Here is a 20,980-nt window from a genome sequence, read left to right as displayed (position 1 = left end):
GGTTGGTACTGACGTCATCACGCCGACTAGGCTCTCTTATGGCTCCAGTGACGTCATACGAAGTCGCTAGCGGAGCCATGGCATTGTGACTACCTCGTCGGCGTGGAGAGCTAGGAAAAAGTTTACGCGGAATTCTGGCGCAGGGCATATTCAAAAAGTGAGGAATCCACAGGCAGATACTGAATCCACCAGAACGCGTTACCGAAGGTAAGTAACTTGTTCATCTGCCTTCTTCCTAAACTGTTATGTCTTGTACTTAGGCATTCTCCAGATTGGATACTGGGGTACCCTGGTCAGTCCCTCGTATATGGTACCCATATACCCAGGACATAGGTACCCCATAGGCCTCCCATGGCTGAAGCATGTATTATGCCACCCATGAGAGCCATGCAAAATGGAACTACAGGCCTGTCATTGCAGCCTGTGTAAGATGGTGCATGCACCTCTTACTTTAGATAGAGGTTTACTATATCTCTATATATGTCTCTGCACTTACAACCTATAAGTCACCCTTATAGCAATCCTGAAGGCAGTGTGCTTGGTTCGAAGTGAAATTGGTGCCATTGCATGAGAAGGACACCCCTGCAGCCTACGGAGTCCCTTCTCCCTGGTTGTCAGTGTATCAGCCATTTACGACATATATGGTGGCATTATGCGACCGCATGATGACCAACTCTAAACCGGCTGAAAGTAACCCTATCGTGTTTGGTGTCAAACATTGTGGAATCATACCCCCACACCGGTAACTGGTGTTAGAGTTATGATTCCAGGCCTCAGAAGCGAGCTTTGTTGGGTCCCTGGTGTTCCTGGTACTAGCCTTCTAGTCCCAAGCAGTACAAAATGGTTGCTGCCGACCAGAGACACATTTCTGCCCTCCTGCTGCTGAGCCAAGCTCGAGCAGAGGAAGGTGGAACAATAGGCATCCTATCACCGGGAGGTGTGACCACCTCCCAGACAGGATTTAGTGTATTAGAGCTGGGTGGGTGGGCTTGCCAGTGACCGAAAGTCCGCATAAGAGGCACGTTGGCTCCTGCTTTGGTGCGAAACTGGACAAAGGACATGGGAGTAACCTCCCCACAGTCCAACCCTCCCCTCGGAGGGTCCCCTACATCTTTCCCACCCTCTCCCGTGGGTACAAAAGGGCTTACCTGCCTGTCGGACCCTAGATTCGATGTGGACAAGGTTCTGAACCAGAAACTATTGAACTTCGACCGTCTGGACTTCGCTGGACTTTGTTTGGGCCCGACTTTGTCTCCCACTCCGTTCAAAGCAATGTCTGTGCCCTTGCTCCTACGAACTCCAAAGGCTCCAGCAACATAGGTGGTGGGTTTCCAAGTCCCCAGAGGTCCGAGCTGCCCTCTAACTAAGTTTGAGGTCAGAATCCCTTGTGGGGGCTGCAATACTCGTACCCCTGTGCACCGCGTTCATTTGCATGTGCATATGCTTGTTGGCGTATTCCGAACAAGTGCACTGGGCCTCAGAGTAGCCCCAACCTCTGGCACCATTTCCTACAGAGAACTCCGGCCTCCTCGCATAGAGTGCTCCATGGGCTGCTGCTTTTGTGAAACTGCTCGAGGTCCCCTTGCGACTCCTGTGCCTCTGGCCTGTGGGTCCTCTTGAGGGTCAACACTGCTTTTCTTGGGCTCCTCTGGTTGCTCCAGGCCTGCCCTGACTCCCCTGCGTTTGGTGAGTCTCCTGGACGTTGATGGTCTGAACCATAACCTTTCTTGACCTTCGTGGGTTGCAGTTGCCAAGGCTTTTTGGTGCTCCAGCCGGACTCCGACCCCTCAGCACTCGACATCCTTCGTGGGACAGCTCGCATCCAGCTCCTGGTCTCTGTGGCTGCTGTGTCCGGAACCCCCCTTAACGCACCTGACATCTGGGGGCATTCGTCTTCCCAGCTCCTGGTCACTCCTAAGTGACACAGACTCTATCCCCTCTGCTTTCAGGTACTCGTCACCAAGAATAGACCTTTGGATTCCATCGGACACATTTCTCCTTCCCAGCAGTGGCTCTTCTTCGAAGTCCTACATAGAGATCGACTGCGGTTTCCAACGCCCCTTCAGACCTATGCACCCAGCTTCCCTGGGATAGGTAACTCTGGTACTACGGTATCCACGGGTGGGGTGGCTCGGCTCTCCAACCTCCTAACTTCCACAGGGTTTCTTCGAAGTCCATTAGAAAGGGTCCTTAAACTTTAAAACTGCAACTGCGACTCTCCCATAGAATTTTACGGCACACGCGGTCGTGTACCCACACTGTACCCGTCCTCCGTGGGGTCCCTACTTACTCACCTTGGGTGGTCCCTTAGGGTCCCAGCGATTCTACATCCTCTAGACACTTATCTTGCCTCAAGTCGTGGTTCTCATACCACTATTTTAGTATATGGCCTGGTCTCTCCCTGAAGCCCACTGTGTATTAGTGCTATTTACAATTGTTTCTATGCTACGGTATTGTGTGCTTTGTGATTATCTGCGTGTAGCAGATACTGTGTAGTGCAAGAGGGTTATGGTAATAAATACATATTTTTATAATTACTGTGTGGTTCTCCTTTCATTTAACCAATACTATAAGGTTGCATTCTGGTGAAACAAGCTGCTTAACCTGTTCCGTGCTCGTGTCGGCCAACGGCCGACACAAGCACTACCTCCCTGGTGCTGCGCACAACCGGTGGCCGGCGTAGCCCCGCCCACCGAATAGAACGCCCGCACCGCGGCGGAATTGGTGCAGCTGTAAACGGGTTAACATTCCTTTAAGACTAATCAACAGCTATCTCTTGGATAGCTTTTTAAGGTTATCTTTGACCTCTCAAGTCACCATTAGAGTTGTTTGGACCAGTGCAAGGTGCCCACTTTAACTAGTGGACAGCATATACCAGGCCAACGTCTTAGTGCACCTTGAGTGCCAACCTGAATCTTGATTCTACCCCCAAAACTCCATTCCTAAAACCGTTTACTTGCCTATAAACTTAGCACTTTGTTTTTCTCCATAGGACTGTATGTTAGGTTTTTGCTGGAAATTCAGTTAAGTGTTGAACTGTAATCTACTGCAACAAAAGTAGCTCAGTGCTTTTAAGTTACCCGTTTGCTGATATCTTGTGTTGTTCAAACTGTGTTAGGAGTCTCTTTCATAGCAAAGTAGAAAAAGTAATTTCAAGAGGTTTTGAACAGTTTACAACTCGTTTACTCAACTGCAAATGTAATCTGCGACTGCAAAACCAGTGCTCACTGTATTTTTTAAAGTAACATTAAATGAAAAGTGTAACTTACCTGCTACTAAGTAAATCTTGGTTCTAGAAATAAAACAACAAAATAACTTTTCATACAAACAGTTGGTCTGAATTCAGTCTTTGACTCTGACATTTTGTGCTTGAGTGTGTACAACAAATGCTTAACACTACCCCCTGATTAGCATGACTGCGCAACCACACTACCCAAAAAGACCGTAAGATATTATGTACTTTAGCCTCTGCTACACCTCTGAGGATCCACTGGACTCTGTGCGCACTATACCTTACTTTGGTATAGTATATACAGAGCCAGCTTCCTACAGTGGGTAACAATCTTGTCAACAAAACAAACTGCTGAATATTGTGTAGTGTTTGAAAGTTTTAAAGGTTTTTTTCATGTTGTCTTACTTTTCTGTGTTTACTTGTAGGTTCTTTCTGACCTGAAGGCTGACAACCAGAGGCTGAAAGATGAAAATGCCGCTTTGATACGTGTTATTAGCAAACTGTCTAAGTGAGGAGCCCACATGTGACAAAGGGATTTTCTTAACCATAGTGGAGCTGAGTGGCTTATGAGTCATGGGTCATGGCTCGAGTTCAGAGGATCCTTAAACCCGTTCCTCCAGCTGCCGCCATTGTCTACAACCCGTCTGACTTGTATGGTAGCCACAGCAGTGGACAAGTGGTACCATATGTACGAGGTGGCCATTGATGGCCCTGGCATGGTGTCACAGGCACGACTACGGTGTGCTCACCATGGAGGCCATACAGAACCTAGGGTTCTTACCAATGGATGGATGAAAAGGACAATATATGTTCACTATATAGTTTTATATTCGTTTTCTCTTTATTTTATATAAATATATATTAATATACACAAACTTGAATGGAGGGCTGCTGTATCTACATCTGCCTCCCTTTTCAGAGTTTTCAAACTCCATAATTTCTTTTGGTGCACTGTAAATAGGTTATGAAAGCAAAAAGCAGCAATTGGGCAGTCATTATATTATACTCAGATTGTTTTGAGCTGATGCCCCTCCCACTACTTCCTAACCCAAAGGAAGAGCTCCTCATATCTGTGTTTGAGAAGCGATCAGTAGCGTTATACCCTGTGGGATTGGAGAAGTGGAATGGGTCAGACTCCACCAAGAGCACTCTCCAAAGTTTAATGAGCCACAAGTTCCTGCTTTGTCAGAGCACTCTTTACATCTCAAGCTTCCACATGTCACATTCAAGTATTCTGCTTTGGTACCTTGCCTTCAAGACCAGAGAATAGCTGCTAATATATGCTGCTGAAGTTGGGATAGCATTGATTAAAGCCTGCTCTAATTTAAGCTAAGAGCACCGATTCACATTCTGAACGGATTCCTAAGCCTGCGTATTTGTAGGATTTAACCTCTATGACCAAGCTTGCCACTAAGCGCACACACGGGTCTGCTTTTATGATCTCACCAATAGACATTCTTGCCTCCCTTGTGGTGATTTGATTGGTTGCAGCGGTTTGTGGTCATTCATCTGATACCCCTCTATTGGCTTTGTCAGTGCAGCAAATATCTACTACTTTTTCTCTATTCTTTACTGCTATAGAAGCGAGCATCTCTAATGTATATTTGACCGTAGTGGCTGTGAAAATAGGGCCAAATATGAGCTGCATGCTGTGAACAATTTTTGCCAAAAGCAGAGTGATGGAGAGGGTGAACAGCTTTCATCCCCAGTGCTCTCCTTGTATTTAACTGTATTTAGAGCTTTGTGCCTATTTCTAACATGCATTGGCTTAATAGTTTTCTTTATCCTCTGTGTGTCCTCGCCACTAGTCCTTTGTCAAGGTTTTGTACTCCTAACATGAAGCAGCGTTATGTCCCCAGTTGACGGTAACGGAGCGCGTAACAGAAGGAGACTACAGATGCACACCAGCGATCTGCCTCCCTTAATCCCTGTATTAACTGGTTGCCATGTCCAGATTTTGCTACATCGATAAGTTGCACTGAGATCCTAAATTGTAACCTAAGCTTTGTTGTTGGCAGTTTTTTCTGAGTAGTTATTCTTTGTTTTCAAGTTACCCCAGTTTGATGAACATCTGCTTGTTCTAACTAGACTGTCTCATTGGAAGGTTTGTTTCTACTTCTGCTTTAGCTAATGAAGCTTCACTGTGTGAAGCATGTGACTGAAGAGGGGCTGAAGTGTCAGTTGTTCCATTATACTCCTGACTTGGAACAGAGCTGGACGCAGACTATTGAATCAAATAAAGATAAGAGCATCCATTTTCACAGGAGTGAATGAGAAAATTACCTCAACTGATGGCCCCAATGGCAAAGTAGTGTAGGAACCTCTAACACCAGTGGAGCAGTTTGCTAAAACCAAAGCACAAGGCTGACTTAATGACAATTTGTACCCGACTTAAAGACCAAGTGCGCGTTTGGTTAATGTGCAGCCTTGTACTTAGTAACTTTAGCAGATGTTTTGAATTGTCATCCTCTCAGTTATCTTATTAAATTGGCACATACTGCAAGTAATTTCACTTTGCCCTCCCACCTCTAAACCCTCTGTCACATTTCTGCTGCCAGTGGTGCACTGATTTGAATTCCTTGTTTGTTGTGAGCCCTTTTCTGTCTGTGCCTAACTTGTTGACGCCGAACAGTTGAAATGTGAATTTTTGTTTACCTTGCTCTACCCAATCCAAATCTTTTCGTATGTCTATTTATTTGTTTTTCTATACAGCCATTGAATTGGAGTCAGTACTCCTAAGAGGTAGTGTATGAAAGCAGAGGCTGATGGGAACTTGCCTGTTATGAATTGGCAGGCAGCTCGGAGTAAGCAAATGACTAACTGGTTCATTCCTCTGCAGTATTTGTGTAGAAGTTGTTACATACAATGAACAACAGTTCTGCTTCAATCATTGTTCACTAAGGGTCTCTGTCACCTTTCTGCATCGGGTATAATTTAAACTAAGAATGGCGCTCTACTGTTGCATCTGAGGAGATGCTTCTTGTTTCCTTCATTACAAGCTGGTTCCATGGTTCAGAAATAGAGGAATGATGGAGTCTGGGTTTGATGGAAGCTGCCAACATTTCATGGTTTTGCCTCTTCTCAAAGCCTTGGATGAAAAACAGTGTTGGAAGTCTAACTTTGCTGTTGTCACATATAACCCTTGTGTGCACAAATCTGCCAATAATCAAACTGTTCTTGTAACTCAGTCACAAAAACACCTGTTTTCTTTTATTTATGGTGTCTTGTGCTGAAATAATTGGTTGGGAAGATCTGCTAGGTGAGTGTCACTCGTATGTGTAACAGCAGCCACCAATTCCCGTTCTTCTGTTAATGCCTATGCCCCACTCCACCAAAGATAAGTAAAGGATCAGTGGTTACCAATGAAAAATAGCACTAATTACGACCAAATGGTAATTTAATTTGAACAGAAACCAGGTTGCATAATAAGTGCCAGTGAGAACGTGCTCCATTAAGCATGATCATTGAGTGAATAAGCTGATCAGTGTGCGTATCATAAAATCAAGAATAGAACAGCACTTTAAGTCCATTAGAAATATTCCTAGACGGCCAGTGGCAGAAGTCAACTAGGATCATCAGGACTGTACGGCTAGGCAGCCAGAGAGAAAGATCAAAGTGAAATGAGAGGGCATGAATGAGTAACTATAGGAAGGCATGGGTGTTTACTAGAGGTGTGCTGGGAGCTGAGGGGGTGTACCTGACCTGTCTGGAGCCGGGCCTAAAATATTGAAAGATCAGATGGCCTGGGAATGCAGGGGCAGGGAGCAGTGCCCAGAATTGCCAATGCGCTGCAGCCCATTCAGAAAACGCAGAATTGCTGAGAAGTAGTCCATGTCCTGCTTCTTCCCGGTTTTGGAGCAGGACACGGACAACCTCTCGGACATTGTTTTTCGACTCGCTGGGGTACTTATTTTGCAACTTTGGGCACTGCGACCGGCCTCCGCAGTCCCAGGCCATCGGGCACTTCAAATAGTTTTGGCCCAGCTCTATACACTTCAGGCAACACCCTCTCTGGTCTATGCTCCTGACTCACACCCAGCCGGCTTCCATGACTTTGTATTCCTACTCATTCTGTGCCCTTTGATTCCACTTTGATGTTTCTCGCTGGCTCCCTTTCCCTAGAGTCCTTATGATGACCCCACAGTTCAGAAGTGCATTGAAACCTCATTGACTTGTCACTGACCCTATATGAATATTTCCAGTGAAGTTAAACAGGCCATTCTGTTCTTGATTTTGATACACGCACTGATCACTTTATTCATGTGTGTATCACATTTAAGAGGGCACCGAGCATGGTCTCATTTGGCACTCACTTTCATCAGATTCCTGTTTGTGTTCATATTAAATGACCATTTGGTTGTAATTGCTGTTATTTTATATTACGGGCCACTGTTCCTTTACTTATTTTGTCACCCCAGATCCCAGTTGATCCTCTGGTTCCCCTTGTGCCGTAATACAACCGCCTCACCTATGGGTGCATGCCCTCCCAATCCTGCCATATTGTATGAGTAACTCCACGCTCTTCCATTTTAGATGTTTTCGGTTTCTTATCTTAAAGAACCTATGCACAATGATCTTGTATTGCTCATTTGTTGCCATTGGTCCCACCTGATACTGTTAATCCAACCTACACGTACGTGCCCAGCTTGGCACTGACCTGTGCTCAGTTGGAGTTTCCCCTAGTCTAAAAACAGGTTTTGCGCCAACACAAACTTAAAACTAGGGGCATGGGGGAGCAGTTTCGATTTTTAGTTTTAGAATGTGCCTCTTTCTATTTGAGTGTCACTGTCCCATAGTCTGCGGTTGGTGAAGACCCTGGTTTACAAATGGAAAGTTGAGTGGGTCTGGTAGGCTCAGGCAGCGTGTATGCCAATTGCCTCACCTCACATTTTGACCCCAGTGCACCTACCCTCTGTGCCACCCAAACCACACATTACTGCCATGAATCTGTTAACTATGCCATGCTAACACAAGTACAGAAAAGCGCAAGTAAACCATTTCAGAGCGACAGAATATATTTGTATATAGGGGAACTTATTTTATATACATACATTGTGTCGCAATGTGCAATATGCATGGATTTGTTCTAGTTTCCAGAGGAAAAAAATAAAATATATATAGTGTATTTGTTACAGCAGCTCAGCTGCAAATTCCTTAAAACACATGGCCAGAGATGTGTAAAAAGATAAACTCAAAATCCATGCTAGTTCTTGTTGAAATGTTTGTATTTGATCATTGTGAGGCATTTGTTTTTTTAACAGCTTACTGTACGGTGAGTATATGTGCGAGTGGGACGACAGTTCCTTAAAGACTGTTATTCAGCTGTAACATAGCCAGAAAGCCAACAAGAACCATGTGTGTTGGCATGACTGGGAATGGCCATGTTGCTTGATAGACTTGAACAGCAACTGCTGTACAATGACGGACTGTTTGCTCCGGCAAGGTGTGATTGTGTAAAAAGGGTGTGACTGCACCGAGAACTAAAAGGGCTAATCCAGGTCTTGTTGCCATATCCACCTCCCCTTCCTTGCTTGTGCAAAGAAGCTAGTTTAAACCTTGACGAAAGTGAATGTTCACCATCAATTAAATGTTCTCACTCCTACTTGTAAAGTTCTTTGTGCTTTTCCCCCAGGCACTTAATTTTCCTTTTAAAATATGCCATAATAAAGTTTTATGAGTATTTTATTAACACCGGAGTTTCTGCTTCATATCTTTGATCAGGAATTCATGAATTGAGATTAATTCTAACTTGCTTTAATTTTGTCATGCAATTCAGATGGCGGGAATGAGATGAAATAACTGAAGTGGAGCGTTTTTTATCCCAGGGACGTATACTCTCCTAAAGCAAAGGATGTAGTAAGCTATTTATCTGAAAGAGACTATTAGTTATAGATTCCTTACCTTAGAATTACCCCCAGGCGTCAGACTGGATCTGGAGAATTTTTTCTTCAGCAATACCCCTGTGCGTCCGTAGTTCGCGTTGGTCGACTCAGTGTCCGTTGTTGGTTTTGTGGTCACTGGGATGACGTCTCGGTGCCGACTTACACACCACCCCTGTGTGCTGGAGTCAATTCTTTCTTTTTCCGCTCCAGCCTACCGCAGATCCAGAGAGCTTGCCCCATAGTCACTTTTTGACGAAACTTTTTTCGTCTTTTGTCAATGTCTTTTTTCGAGTCATCGACTCCTGGTGCGTGAGGGATGTCCCATCGTTGGACCAGCTTCAAGCCTTGCGACTCCTGTCACAAGCTGATGTCTGTGACAGACCCGCACCTCGTGTGCCTCGAGCGCGACCACGACCCAAAGTCGTGCTCCGACTTTCAGGCCATAAATTCAAAGCCTTTGCGGGAGTGGTCCCGAAAGCTTTTGGAGGCCCGGCAGTCGGTTCCACGTCGCTCCCACTCAAGGGGAAGATCTTGAGACCGGTCGTGGAGTTACCACACCGCGTCCAAGTCTTCGCACTCCTCGGGTAAATCTAAGCTCAAGAGAAGGCGAAGAAGCATTGTCGCTCTTTGCCTTCTCCCTGTCGGTCGGCTGACGAGACACAGGATCCATAGCATCGTCGCTCTAAGGCTCCATCTCCAGTGCCGGACTCAGGGACGACTTGGTGCCTTCCCCTGTTTACGGGTGGCGGCATGCCCTGCCCAGCTTCATACATTATACGAAGCCCTCCACCGTGTGTTTGGGCAGCCCAATTCCACTTGCATGCCTTCGGGCCCCGTGGAGCTGGTAGGCCTGGATCCAGATCGGTGACGGGCGACCTTACTTGTACTTCCCCGGCGACTATCCCCCACCCTCCCTGATGTCGGCCGTGCCCTTGGCCGGCAATGCCCCATCCTCATCCCCGAGATGGACCCGGAGCCAGACAGACGACGGATCCAGGGTCAGAGGCAGATCCCTCACCCTTCCCCAACCCGACCTCAGGGTGGTGACCAATGCATCACTCCTGCAATGGAGCGACTCACCTGGAAGAGGCGGAGATCAGGAGTCTAGTCTCTGGCGGAGTCCGAACTCCATATCAACCTGTTGGAGCTTCGGGCGATTCGCTTGGCACTGAAAGCATTCCTTCCCTCCCTCAAGGGGAAGGCAGTGCAGGTGTTCAGACACCACCACATGTGGTACTGCAACAAACAAGGCGGGATGGGGTCATGGACCCTTTGTCAAGAAGCTGTTTGCCTTTGGACATGGCTGGAACATAAGGGCATGACCCTGATGGTACAACACCTGGCAGGCAGGTTCTCTGAATGCCAGAGCGGACAAACTCAGCCATCGGTGCCTGGTGGATCACGAATAGTCTTCACTCAGAGGTGGTGCATGGTCACTTTCAGCAGTGGGGAGAGCCTTGGTTAGATCTGTTTCGCGTGTTTGAGTTTTCAAGGCGGCACTAGATCGGGGACGATTTTTGTCGTGAGTGGAGTTGCAGCCTCCTGTACGCCTTTCCGCCTGTACCACTTCTGCCTGAGTGCTGAAGATTAAGCGCGACTGGGCCAAAGTCGTTATTGTGGCACCGGGCTGAGCATGAAGAGTCAGGTACCCCGAGCTCATGAGCATTGCTATCAATCCTCTGATCAGACTGCCCCTTCGGGAGGATCTTCTGTCGCAGCTGCAGGGGACTGTCCTCCACCCGAATCTGTTCAGCTTCCACCTCCTTGCGTGGAGATTGAGCGGCGACAGTTGACAGCTTTTGAACTTCCTTCCGAAGTCTGTAGTGTCATGTTGGCAGCCAGGCGTCCCCCCACTAAGACGGTATATGCCTGTCAATGGAACAAGTTTGTATCATGGTGCACCGCAAAGGCTGTGGATCCCCCCCCCCCCCTGCCACTCTTTCTGGGCTTCTTTTGTTCCTTCTTTCTTTGGCCCAGCAGGGCTCTGGTCTGGACACTCTTAAAGGCTGTCTGGCAACCATTTCTGCTTTTCTTCGGCTCCCAGATCAGCCCTCTTTTTCAAGTCCCCTATTGTAAGTAAGTTCTTTAGAGGCATTATTCATCTCTTTCCTCCAGCTCCTTTCATAATGCCTCAGTGAGACTTGAATCTTGTTTTGACTTACCTTATGTGCGCTCCCTTCGAGCCTCTTCACAACTGTCCTCTTAGGCTTCTCACTCTGTAAACTGCTTTTTCTTGTTGCCATCACCTCTGCTCGCAGTGTGTGAGAGCTTCAAGCTCTTTCTTCTAAGCCCCCCTTCTTCTCGGTACATCCGGACAAAGTAGTGCTTTGGCAGAGATCCTCGTTCCTATTAAAGTTGTCACTCCCTTTCACATCGAACAGACTATCATTCTGCCCGCGTTTTTCCCGCCCCACACCCTTCCAAGGAGGAGAAGAGAGACCACCGTCTAGACCGGAAACGTGCGTTGTCCTTCTAACCTGACCGCATCAAGGATTTCTGGGTGGACGATCAACTCTTTGTTGGCTATGTAGGTGCCAAGAAAGGTCAGGCTGTGCAAAAGCGTACCATCTCTCGAAGGCCCATCCTTTGTATAAGATTTGTTACGCTTTAGCTAAAAAGGAACTTCCAGTGGGGCTGCAAGCTCATTGATATCTGCCAGACCTCCACGTGGGCTTCTATGCACACATTCACCAGACATTACTGCCTAGATATTCAAGTCCGGAGGGATGGCTACTTTGCCCATTCTGTCCTCCAGGACTTTCTGGTGTGAACTTGGTTCGCATTCCCTCCTCCAGGGTTGGTATTGCTGGAGTATCTATTCCAAGGTAAGGAATCTACAACTAATAGTCTCTTTCAGATGAACAAGTTACTTACCTTCAGTAACGAGACATCGGTAAGATACATATATTAGTTATAGATTCCTTACCGCCTCACCATTCCCTCGCTGTGTAAACTTATTTCTAAGGATAGGGACTCCCTTGCAGAGCCCTAGTGTGGTGCACCGGTGAAGAAATAAAAACCTTCTAAGGGGTTGACTGATACACCTGGTCCTTTAAACGAACAAGGAAGAAATTGGCACGGAAGCTGTAATATAAAAACAATGCATTTAATAACCTCACATGAGTGAGACTGCGTCACACAGTACCCTCAAGCCGCTGTATGAGACAGTCTGAGGAGTACAGAGAACAGGGGGCTTATATATGCATAGGTCACATAATCAGCATTAAACCAAGGGGAGGTCCTGGCACATACAAGCATGCAAATTGACTAATATGGGTATACAAAATGTTCTTGCTCAACAAAGTGGGAGGAGAGACATTTCTCCTTACATCAGCAGGAATAGCCTGACAGTTATAACATAGGAGCAGATGCATTCTGACAGTTAGGCCTTTCTGAGCAAGTGCAAGGCTCTGGAAGAGGGAGAAAGCACATGGCTAACTAAGATGGCTGCCAAGTACAAAATGACTTTCAGCTCATGCTAACAGCATTCCTGCAATCTTTAACAGATGGTCCTTTTAGCATGAGCTAAAGACATCCCTATGATCTAGTAGGAACATAAAAAATATTTTGCACATTTATTCTCATAAATTCATCAATATCCTAATCCATTGCTAGGCGGGCAGTTTTCATTCTAAACATTTCATTAAGCGGGTATATATAGGTGAGACGGCAAGATGGCCGCCGAGACGCCGTAGAGCGGCAAGATGGCCGCCGAGACGCCGTAGAGGAAGGTCGTGCCTAGGCTCTCCTCCTGATGGCAACGTATTTGATCTACATGGTGCTCAACTTTTGGCTTGTTTTCTCCACCTTATCAGACCGCCAGGTCACCAGCCTTGATTTACCACAGGCAATGTACTAACGAACTCGAACTATGAGCCGAACTGAGCTAATACTAAGATAAATACCGGGCATACCAGAGAAAGCATACAGAGAACCGACAGCCGCTGATTATAGGTGGCTGAGCGTGATGTTCGGAGTGCCCACCTTCTGGCCTCTACATATAAAAGATCTGCCTCAGACAAAGATAAAGGAAAATACCTTATTCGAGATTATTTCCTCCTTAGTAGCTCGATCTTTCCAGTCTGGACGGGCTCACTGGAGAAATTTGTCAAAGGCAATGGCTCCCAAACTATTACGGTCCCCTAAGAAAACCTGTGAACGGGATGTCTGGGGCAATGAGGAGGAGGAAGCAGCTATTGATGATTCTGGTGCACCTGCCTCTAACCTGAGAGACAAAAAAAATAAGCGGGTATATATAAGGTATAAGCAGGAGTACAAAGGGAACAGAGCATTGGGTCATAACTAACATACAGGAGAGAGTAATGACTATTACAAACAGAATTATCACATTTTCAACCCCAAGCGAAAGCTAATCCTAGAACCATCTAGTCTACTTCTATGTAAAAAAAAAATTCATTCGACTTTTCCAGTGTTCCTTTTATGAGGGCTAGAGTATCAATTAATATAGTCAAAAACAATCATGGTTCCAGGAGGACCACACAGGGCCATAGGAATTATGACGAGGAGACGCAAAGGGCTGCTCCTCCTCAAAAATGGGATGACTAAAGGGGTACATTACTAACAAAAAAGTCCTTGGGAAATTGAAGCCGCTGTACAACCAGCCAGAGGGGAGTCTTCTCCCTGTGTCCGTTTGAGCCTCACAGGCAGGCTCTTGTTGTTCCGACGGTGGAGCTGCACAACTTGCAACTCATTCACAGCCCAGTTTGAGAAGAAAGTCTTTCAACGATCCTGTCCAGTGTCTCAGGCAGTGCACCAGTTTTCTTCACTTCACTTCAAGGCACCAGAGACACAATACCTGTACCCTAAACTCAAGTCCTTCCCTAACTCCTGTATTGCTCTGCTGGCGCACTGCTCTTTTGTTGGGGCCACAAATTATATCCAGTTTTCCCAGGCACCTCTTGATCAACAAACAAAGGTGAAAACTTGCATTCACTTTGGAACCAGGATTCAGAGGCCTGATGCTGGGCTCTCTGAAGCAACCCTCGTTTCAAAAGGGGTCACCTCAAGCAAAAGCCTCCTTGCCTTTCTGGTCGGTCTGTGACTCTCAGCTGGGCATCAAAAACTTGATCCACGACTACTTTCTGATTTGTGACCCCGTCTATCACCCAAGACAGTGACAGGGGTACACATTTCACATCCCAGTGCTTCCGCCTTCACTGAGGTCCTAGTTGCCAGCAACGCCTGTGCTGGTTACCTTCACCTTGGCTTCAAGCTGGACTGGTGCTGCCTCCCCAGGCTGGATCTGATGTCTGGGCCCCTCTGGCAATGGTTGTAAGGCAGCAAATATCTATTGTTGGACAGAACAAATGGTCTTTAGACAAGGCATAGAAATATTCAACAGAGAGGATAGTTTCAGAATACTTCCTAATCTTGGGACACCCTCTATATAATAAAGGCACCCAAGAACCACTTCATCTATGTGAGAGTAAAAAACCACCCTAGACCTATTGACAAGTATAAAAGAAACCTTTGGTGAACTGGCAAGAGTAATACGTTACTGTATTTGATTTGTTTCTCCCAATCCCAAGCAGCCAAGGAAGTCTGTTTTCATTTACTAAATTCTGAGGTAAAGAGAAAAACAATACAGACATAGTCCAAATCCTTACATTTGTGTATTCCTATATTAATCTGAAGCGCCCTGAAGAAAAAAGGAAATGTTCTACACTTTTACTCCTAAATCTTGCATTACTTTTACAGGACTGCAGACACTTCTAAAATTATTTGTCTTAATAAAAGCACCTACATTGTATGCTTAGGACCATGCTCTCATGTTATAGTTGCAGCAGGACAATCTAAAACTGCTAATTTAACAGGGATTCCTATTACATAAAGAACTTTAAAAAAAATCAACATAGTGGGTACATACATTTCTCCAGCAGAACATATTGTGACATACTCCTATAGAACAATATTTTCCTTCAAAAATGTTTGCTGAGGAACACATTGGCGTCTTTCCTGCATTCTACTTTTCACGATCCAGACTATGCAACATCAGCTCTAACAAGGGCTGTCCACTTTGATGTCAGCTTATTTACACAGACTAGCTAAGAAGACTAGCAATGCCCTTGCAAGTCTGTATATAACATGAGAATAACATATAGTTCCCCTTAAAGCTCAAATAATGGAACAGCAATCTAGACTACTCATTCTTTACTAATTTCATCAGACAGGATGGGCAGTAACATAGCATATTTATTATTCATTTTATTAATGCTAACAATTTATAAAACAGTATTACTGAATAGCTAATTAAATGTCTCATGGCTGTTTCCTAGACAGGCTCATTTGCCTGCCCTTAATTTGTGGAGGGAACTTCCTTCCCCCATTTCGACAGCAGGAAACCTGAAACAGGTTTACTTCTGTCGACACGATCTACCCATATTTTTGGCAACTTGGCACAAACAAACTTGTAGGAGGTAAATAGCACATTTAGCTAGCTAGAAAACATAAATAACCAACCTCCAATTCCTTTAGCAATTGTAGTAGTGTAATATGAGGGTGCTTATATTCAAACTAAATCCCATTGCCTCCTTATCTCAGCCCTTGCACAGTAATCTTTAAGCTAAAACCATTAGTGCTATATACATTGCAGAGCTATCTCTGCATATGACTTACTTATTATCAACTTTATTTCGACAATATTGTCATGAAAGAAATCACATTACATTCAACAATAAAATTTAGAACACTTTAAATCAATTCATTGCCTTAAAACCAACCATCCAATCGTATCCATTGAGCTATAAGATCACAGTGAGATAAAAAATCGATAGAAAGGAATTAAAACATGATCATCAGAGAGCCCTATACATCTGTAATTAATAACCAAGCTCCCCAAGACTATATGCATGTGTCTACACACTCCCACTGGGTTGAACATTCAGATAGTTCCGTCTCATAAACCACATTGCTGCTAAAAAAATGGTTACAGCGAAAACAATTGGAGGGGAAAGATCAGTTTTTAGTATTCGAAATGATTCATAGCACTGTCTAATCCCCAGGTTTTTACAGATTGGAACTAACCACTTTTTCCTTGGGATCTGATATCCTGGGCAAAAGAATATGACATGCAATTCATTTTCTGACTCCGCAGAGCAGCCAAGGCAGTTTTTTGGGGTAGAAGGACACCATTTACTTGTGAGGGTTCTAATTGGCAAAGAGCCATGTCTCCATTGGAGATAGAGTTTCCTAGAGCCAGGAGGCCTGATGTCATTCAGAGCAGACTCTAATTTGTAATAATCCTTAGTCGTTAAAAATGCATTGGTCAGAGTTCCTGAATGGGCGTTTGATAGGCGGGCGGATAAATTGTATTCAAAGTACAGATTAGCCAGCTGCTTACATGATATATTAGTGCATGCTTGCTCCGGCTTACTCCACATAAGAGGGAGGCTCAGCCTCTCAAATTCCTGTCTTATGTATTTCAACCAGGAGAGTTTCCATGCATTAGGCAGTTTTAGGACCTCCACAAGCTCTTGCCTGTAGATATTAAGCTCTGGGGTTACCCAGAGTCGCCTCCAAAAGGTCAGGGGTTTGAGGCCCAATTCCTCATTAAGAGGTCTGAGGCCCAGGTCAAGCCTTAGAGGCAGCAGTGGCGTACTAGATGAGAGTGAGACCAACTGCCTGAGGAACTTATTCTCGGTGGCGACTATCGCGGGGGGCACAATTGTGGCCCCACAATTCGCCACCGTAAATTACCGCCCCTCGTGCCTGCAATTTATAAATTTCTAGCGGTGGTCCAATTGGCTTAACTGTGGCTTTGCTTAACAGTTTAAGAATGCCCCCCGCCTTCTGAGTGAGCTTTAATTGTGATTTTATTTGATGTTGAGCCCAGGTCATACTCTCATTGAGAGTAAAACCCAGGTACTCAAACGTCTGCACTCTTTCAAGCCGGGCTCCTCCAATCACAGGACTTGGGCGCGTTACTTTTGGGGGATTGAAAATCATGAATTTTGTTTTGGTAGTATGTATTTCCAACCCCCGTTCGTGGCAAAAACCTACAAAGGCGTCCAAAACTCACTGGATACCCATAGGGGTCTTCGAAAGTAGTAGGGTGTCATCCGCGAACATAATCGCGGAGACCCCAACCCCAGTTAGCCTTGGAGCGTCTGTTGGAGACCGCATTCAGGTGGGCAATTACCCCGTTGACGAAGAGGCAAAACAGGGTGGGCGCCAAGACACACCCCTGTCTCACCCCTCTGCCAACAGGGAATCTAGATGACAGTTTGCCTTCTCTCCCACACCTGACCTGCGCAAAATCCTCTGTGTGGAGTCGGGTTATAATGTTCAGTAGAGGCAGGGATGCCCATGTCCGAAAGCACACTCCACAATTTCCTACGTGGGACCAAGTCAAAGGCCGCACGGAGATCCACGAAAACCATATAGAGAGCCGCCCTTGATTTTAACCGTTTTCCAAAAAAGCATAGTTAGTCGGAAAATCTGGTCTGTGGTCGAGACTTTCTTTCTAAAGCCTGCCTGATATGGGCTTAAATTATCAAACTCCTCCATCCAGCCCTCGAGGCGGTCTAATATCAGCCTCGCAAATAGTTTCTGTTAGACATCTATTAGGCTGATCGGCCTTTAGTTGGCTGGGAGCAGAGGTGATCCCTTCTTGAAGATCGGGACTCTCTCTGCTCCCAGCCAAGTACTAGGGACCGCCATGCCCCCTAAAATTGCATTAAAAATCAACGTTAGGTATGGGGCCCATATCCCGGGCTCATGTTTAAAAAGATCTCCAGGGACCTTATCCAACCCCGGGGCTTTCCCAACAGGGAGTCTAGTGATGGCATCCATGACCTCCTCTTCAGCAAACTCATAGTCAGATATAACTGGAACAGAGGTAGGCTCTGTGCCACATATGGGCAGATTCCCAATAGAGTTATCTCCCTGGTATAGGGTGTGGAAATGGTCTTCCCACACCTCTGCAGCGATGTTAGGTGCTACTGCCAGCTCAGGTTCGGCCGAACCTGTAGTTATAATTTGCCAGAACTTGCGGGCATCCTTCACTGCAAGGGCTGTTGTTAGGTTTGCCCAGTTCTCGTTCCCCCACTCAATCTTAGCGTGGTGAATTAATTGGCGGTATGCTATCCTCCTGAGCTTTATAAGTGCCCTGTCATTGTTTTGTTTCAGTGCCTCAAGGAGTTCTCTTTTCGCCAGTCTACAGGAACTATTATACCAGCTGGGCTTGCTACCTGCCCGGCTCCCTCTGAGATCCGGAGTGTTTAGGATTTCAGCCAGGCTAGTGAATAATGCCCTGTTAAGTTCTGCAAGCCTGTGATAACTTTCATGTGCCGGTTGTTGTTCCATTAATACGCCTGCAACTTCTAATACTGGGATAAGCAGAGCATAAAGCTCAGCCACCTGATCTGGATGGGTGACCAGCTTGTCCCATCTTACCCTCCGTCTGTTGTTTGAGAGAAGGGCCCTATTAGCTGACCCGGACTCGAGTGTAGGACTGCCCTTAATAACACGGGGGAGGGCAAAGTCAAGGATCAGTGGATTATGATCGCTCTCTCCCCTGGGGGCCACTCTGAAATCTAGTACCCTGTCCCAGGCACTACATTCTACTAAAATATAGTCAAGGCGTGCCTCCCTCCCTGGTTTGTTGAAGGTGTTCATTGGAGGGATATCCGATTTCACCCTACCATTGCAGGCCCTGATTGAGTGGTTCAGCGTCAGGGTAGTTATTTGGACTGCCAGGGGAGCCCATGACCTTACCCGGGGCCCAGCCACCTGAGGGATTTTCCACACATCCTCCTCCTCCCGGTTTGCACCATCCAACAGACCCACATGTGGCTCAAAGTGGGAGTTGAAATCTCCCCCAATCACAGGAGTCACTCCCTCGGGGATGTCACCTAAGAAGGAGGCAAGCACCTCGATGGCTCTGGACTCAGATGTAACACTCACAGGTCTGGAATAGATGTTAACCAGGGCGAGTCTGGTACCATTCCGCCACTCCAGGATCACACATTGTACATCCTCTGATGCCGTGTTCATGACCCTAGCAGTGCAGCCTAAATCGGCTCTAATCCAGATCGTTAACCCTCCCGACGGTCTGCCCTTTCCCCCCCACCTTGCGGAGACTGAGTATGAGGCATACCCTATTTGAAATTGTTCTTCCCGTGCCCACGTTTCCTGGAAGAGACATACGTCGGTCGTGTCTATGAAAGAACCCCAGTCCAGACAGGCCAGTTTGTTACCAAGACCTGCCACATTCCAGGAAACTATTTTTATTGTGATCGAACCACGGGAGCTGCCTTGAGCTATAGTGGGGGGATCATTTACACTAAAGCCTATCGGGACTTGATTAGTGCTTACTTGCTGCATGACCCGAGTATCTGTAATATCCACCCCTGCTGGACTGCAGTGTCAGAGTCGGTTTCCCGAGTGTTAACCCGAACTGTGGGTGCAGACCCCGCAGCTCTGCCCTGGGGACATCCTTCCCAATGGAGTCAGTCTACTTGGTCAAGGCTGCTGTACCTGTTAGTATGGAAGTAATCAATAGGCCTAAAAGTTTCATAGAAATTTGACCTGGAACCTCTGGTATAACCTCCAGGGCCCACCCTAGTCCACCCGTCATCAGACCCTGACTCCCAAGAGGGGTTTGCGGATGGGTAGAAAGAGGACAAGGAGAGTGGTTGAATTACCGTATCCCCCATACTGCCTTGCCAATTGCAGATGTGTGAGACAATAGCTGGGTTCATAAAATTTACCAGGATGCAATCCCCCTTGATTTTCTTTGGGGTGATCCCACCCACGGAACTCTTCGAACCATCAAGATTTCGGTGTTAATATTCGGGGGAAGGGGTCTATGAATATTCAACCAACTCGCCACCTTATTTTTCAGGGAAGCAAAGCTTTCTACTGCAGGGTCTCTTAACTCAGGGGCTCCAGTTAAGACCACTACATAAGCAGCCGCCTCAGGGGGTAGGTTGACTATGTTTTTCGAATTTGCTCTGCGTGCATCTTGTGCAGGCCGAGCACCTGACCCAGTTAGTGTCCTAGTCAGCCTGTTGGAGTTCGCAGAAACTGCGGACTCAAATATCTGCGCTGGACTGGGAGGAGAGGTTTGCACCGGAGCAGTTGCTAGTGTGGGAGCGGTAGGTAGGGGGGCATTAGTTACAATGGGGGGTTAAGGGGACAGGTAATTACTAGGTTAGGGAGGATGGGTGGAGGAGCAATAGGGTGGTTGGGTGGACTGGAGATTGCTAAGGTAGGGGGGATAGATGGGGGAACAACCTCCTCGTTTGCTCCAAACATTCTTTGATTGACCCCCATACTTTTCACAAGATCCACAATACCCCCGGTGGCCGTTTCTAGTGCTTGTAGCCTACTCTCAACAGCCCCTTCCCTCACCCCTCGCAACTGATGTGAGCTGGAGTCCTGAACCCCTTCAGATAACGGACCATTAACAATCTCTGGGGCAGCAATGACCTCAAGAATAGCTGGCAAAGAATCACTAGGCAAAGGTGGAGTAGGCCTTAAGTCTTGCAGGATAGAAGATGGTCAATGCTGTCTAGAAGGGCGTTATGTAAGTCCTCGCCCTTATCCGGGGTTTTAGCATTTGCTATTAGACCCAGAGAGGATTTCCTAACACTTTTAATGCCCTGCGAGAGTCTTCTATCTAAGATCGTTAGTTCATTTGACACCAGTGAGTTAGCTCTGATAAGAAAATTGTCCAAAGTACCTGCCACCATGGCAGAGGATGCCGTGGCTTTGCTTCTCGTTTCCCTTGTCGCCATTATCCCTGGTTTGGGTGAATATCACGTTCCGGTTGTAAACGGGCTTCACAGGGATCCTGGGCAGACGACCGCGGACCAAGAGAATAGGCCCGGTCCGGTCTTGCTCG

At 46.5% G+C, this 20,980-nt stretch overlaps 1 protein-coding gene across 2 annotated transcripts in view; it reads left to right on the top strand.

The window, feature by feature from the left end:
- PPP1R12C (protein phosphatase 1 regulatory subunit 12C) overlaps positions 1-5,744 on the top strand; it is a 1,267,429-nt gene extending 1,261,685 nt beyond the window's left edge. For both annotated transcript variants that reach the window (XM_078655015.1, XM_078655016.1), the window contains one exon: positions 3,658-5,744. In XM_078655015.1, coding sequence (XP_078511141.1) covers positions 3,658-3,744 — 87 coding nt within the window. In that variant the 3' untranslated portion in view covers positions 3,745-5,744. The remainder of the gene's footprint in view (positions 1-3,657) is intronic.
- The last annotated feature ends 15,236 nt before the right edge of the window (positions 5,745-20,980 follow it).

Source organism: Lissotriton helveticus, chromosome 7, assembly GCF_964261635.1.
Source record: "Lissotriton helveticus chromosome 7, aLisHel1.1, whole genome shotgun sequence".
Taxonomy (NCBI): domain Eukaryota; kingdom Metazoa; phylum Chordata; class Amphibia; order Caudata; family Salamandridae; genus Lissotriton; species Lissotriton helveticus.
Note: the sequence above shows the minus strand (reverse complement) of the source record. Positions and strands in the feature narration are given on the sequence as shown.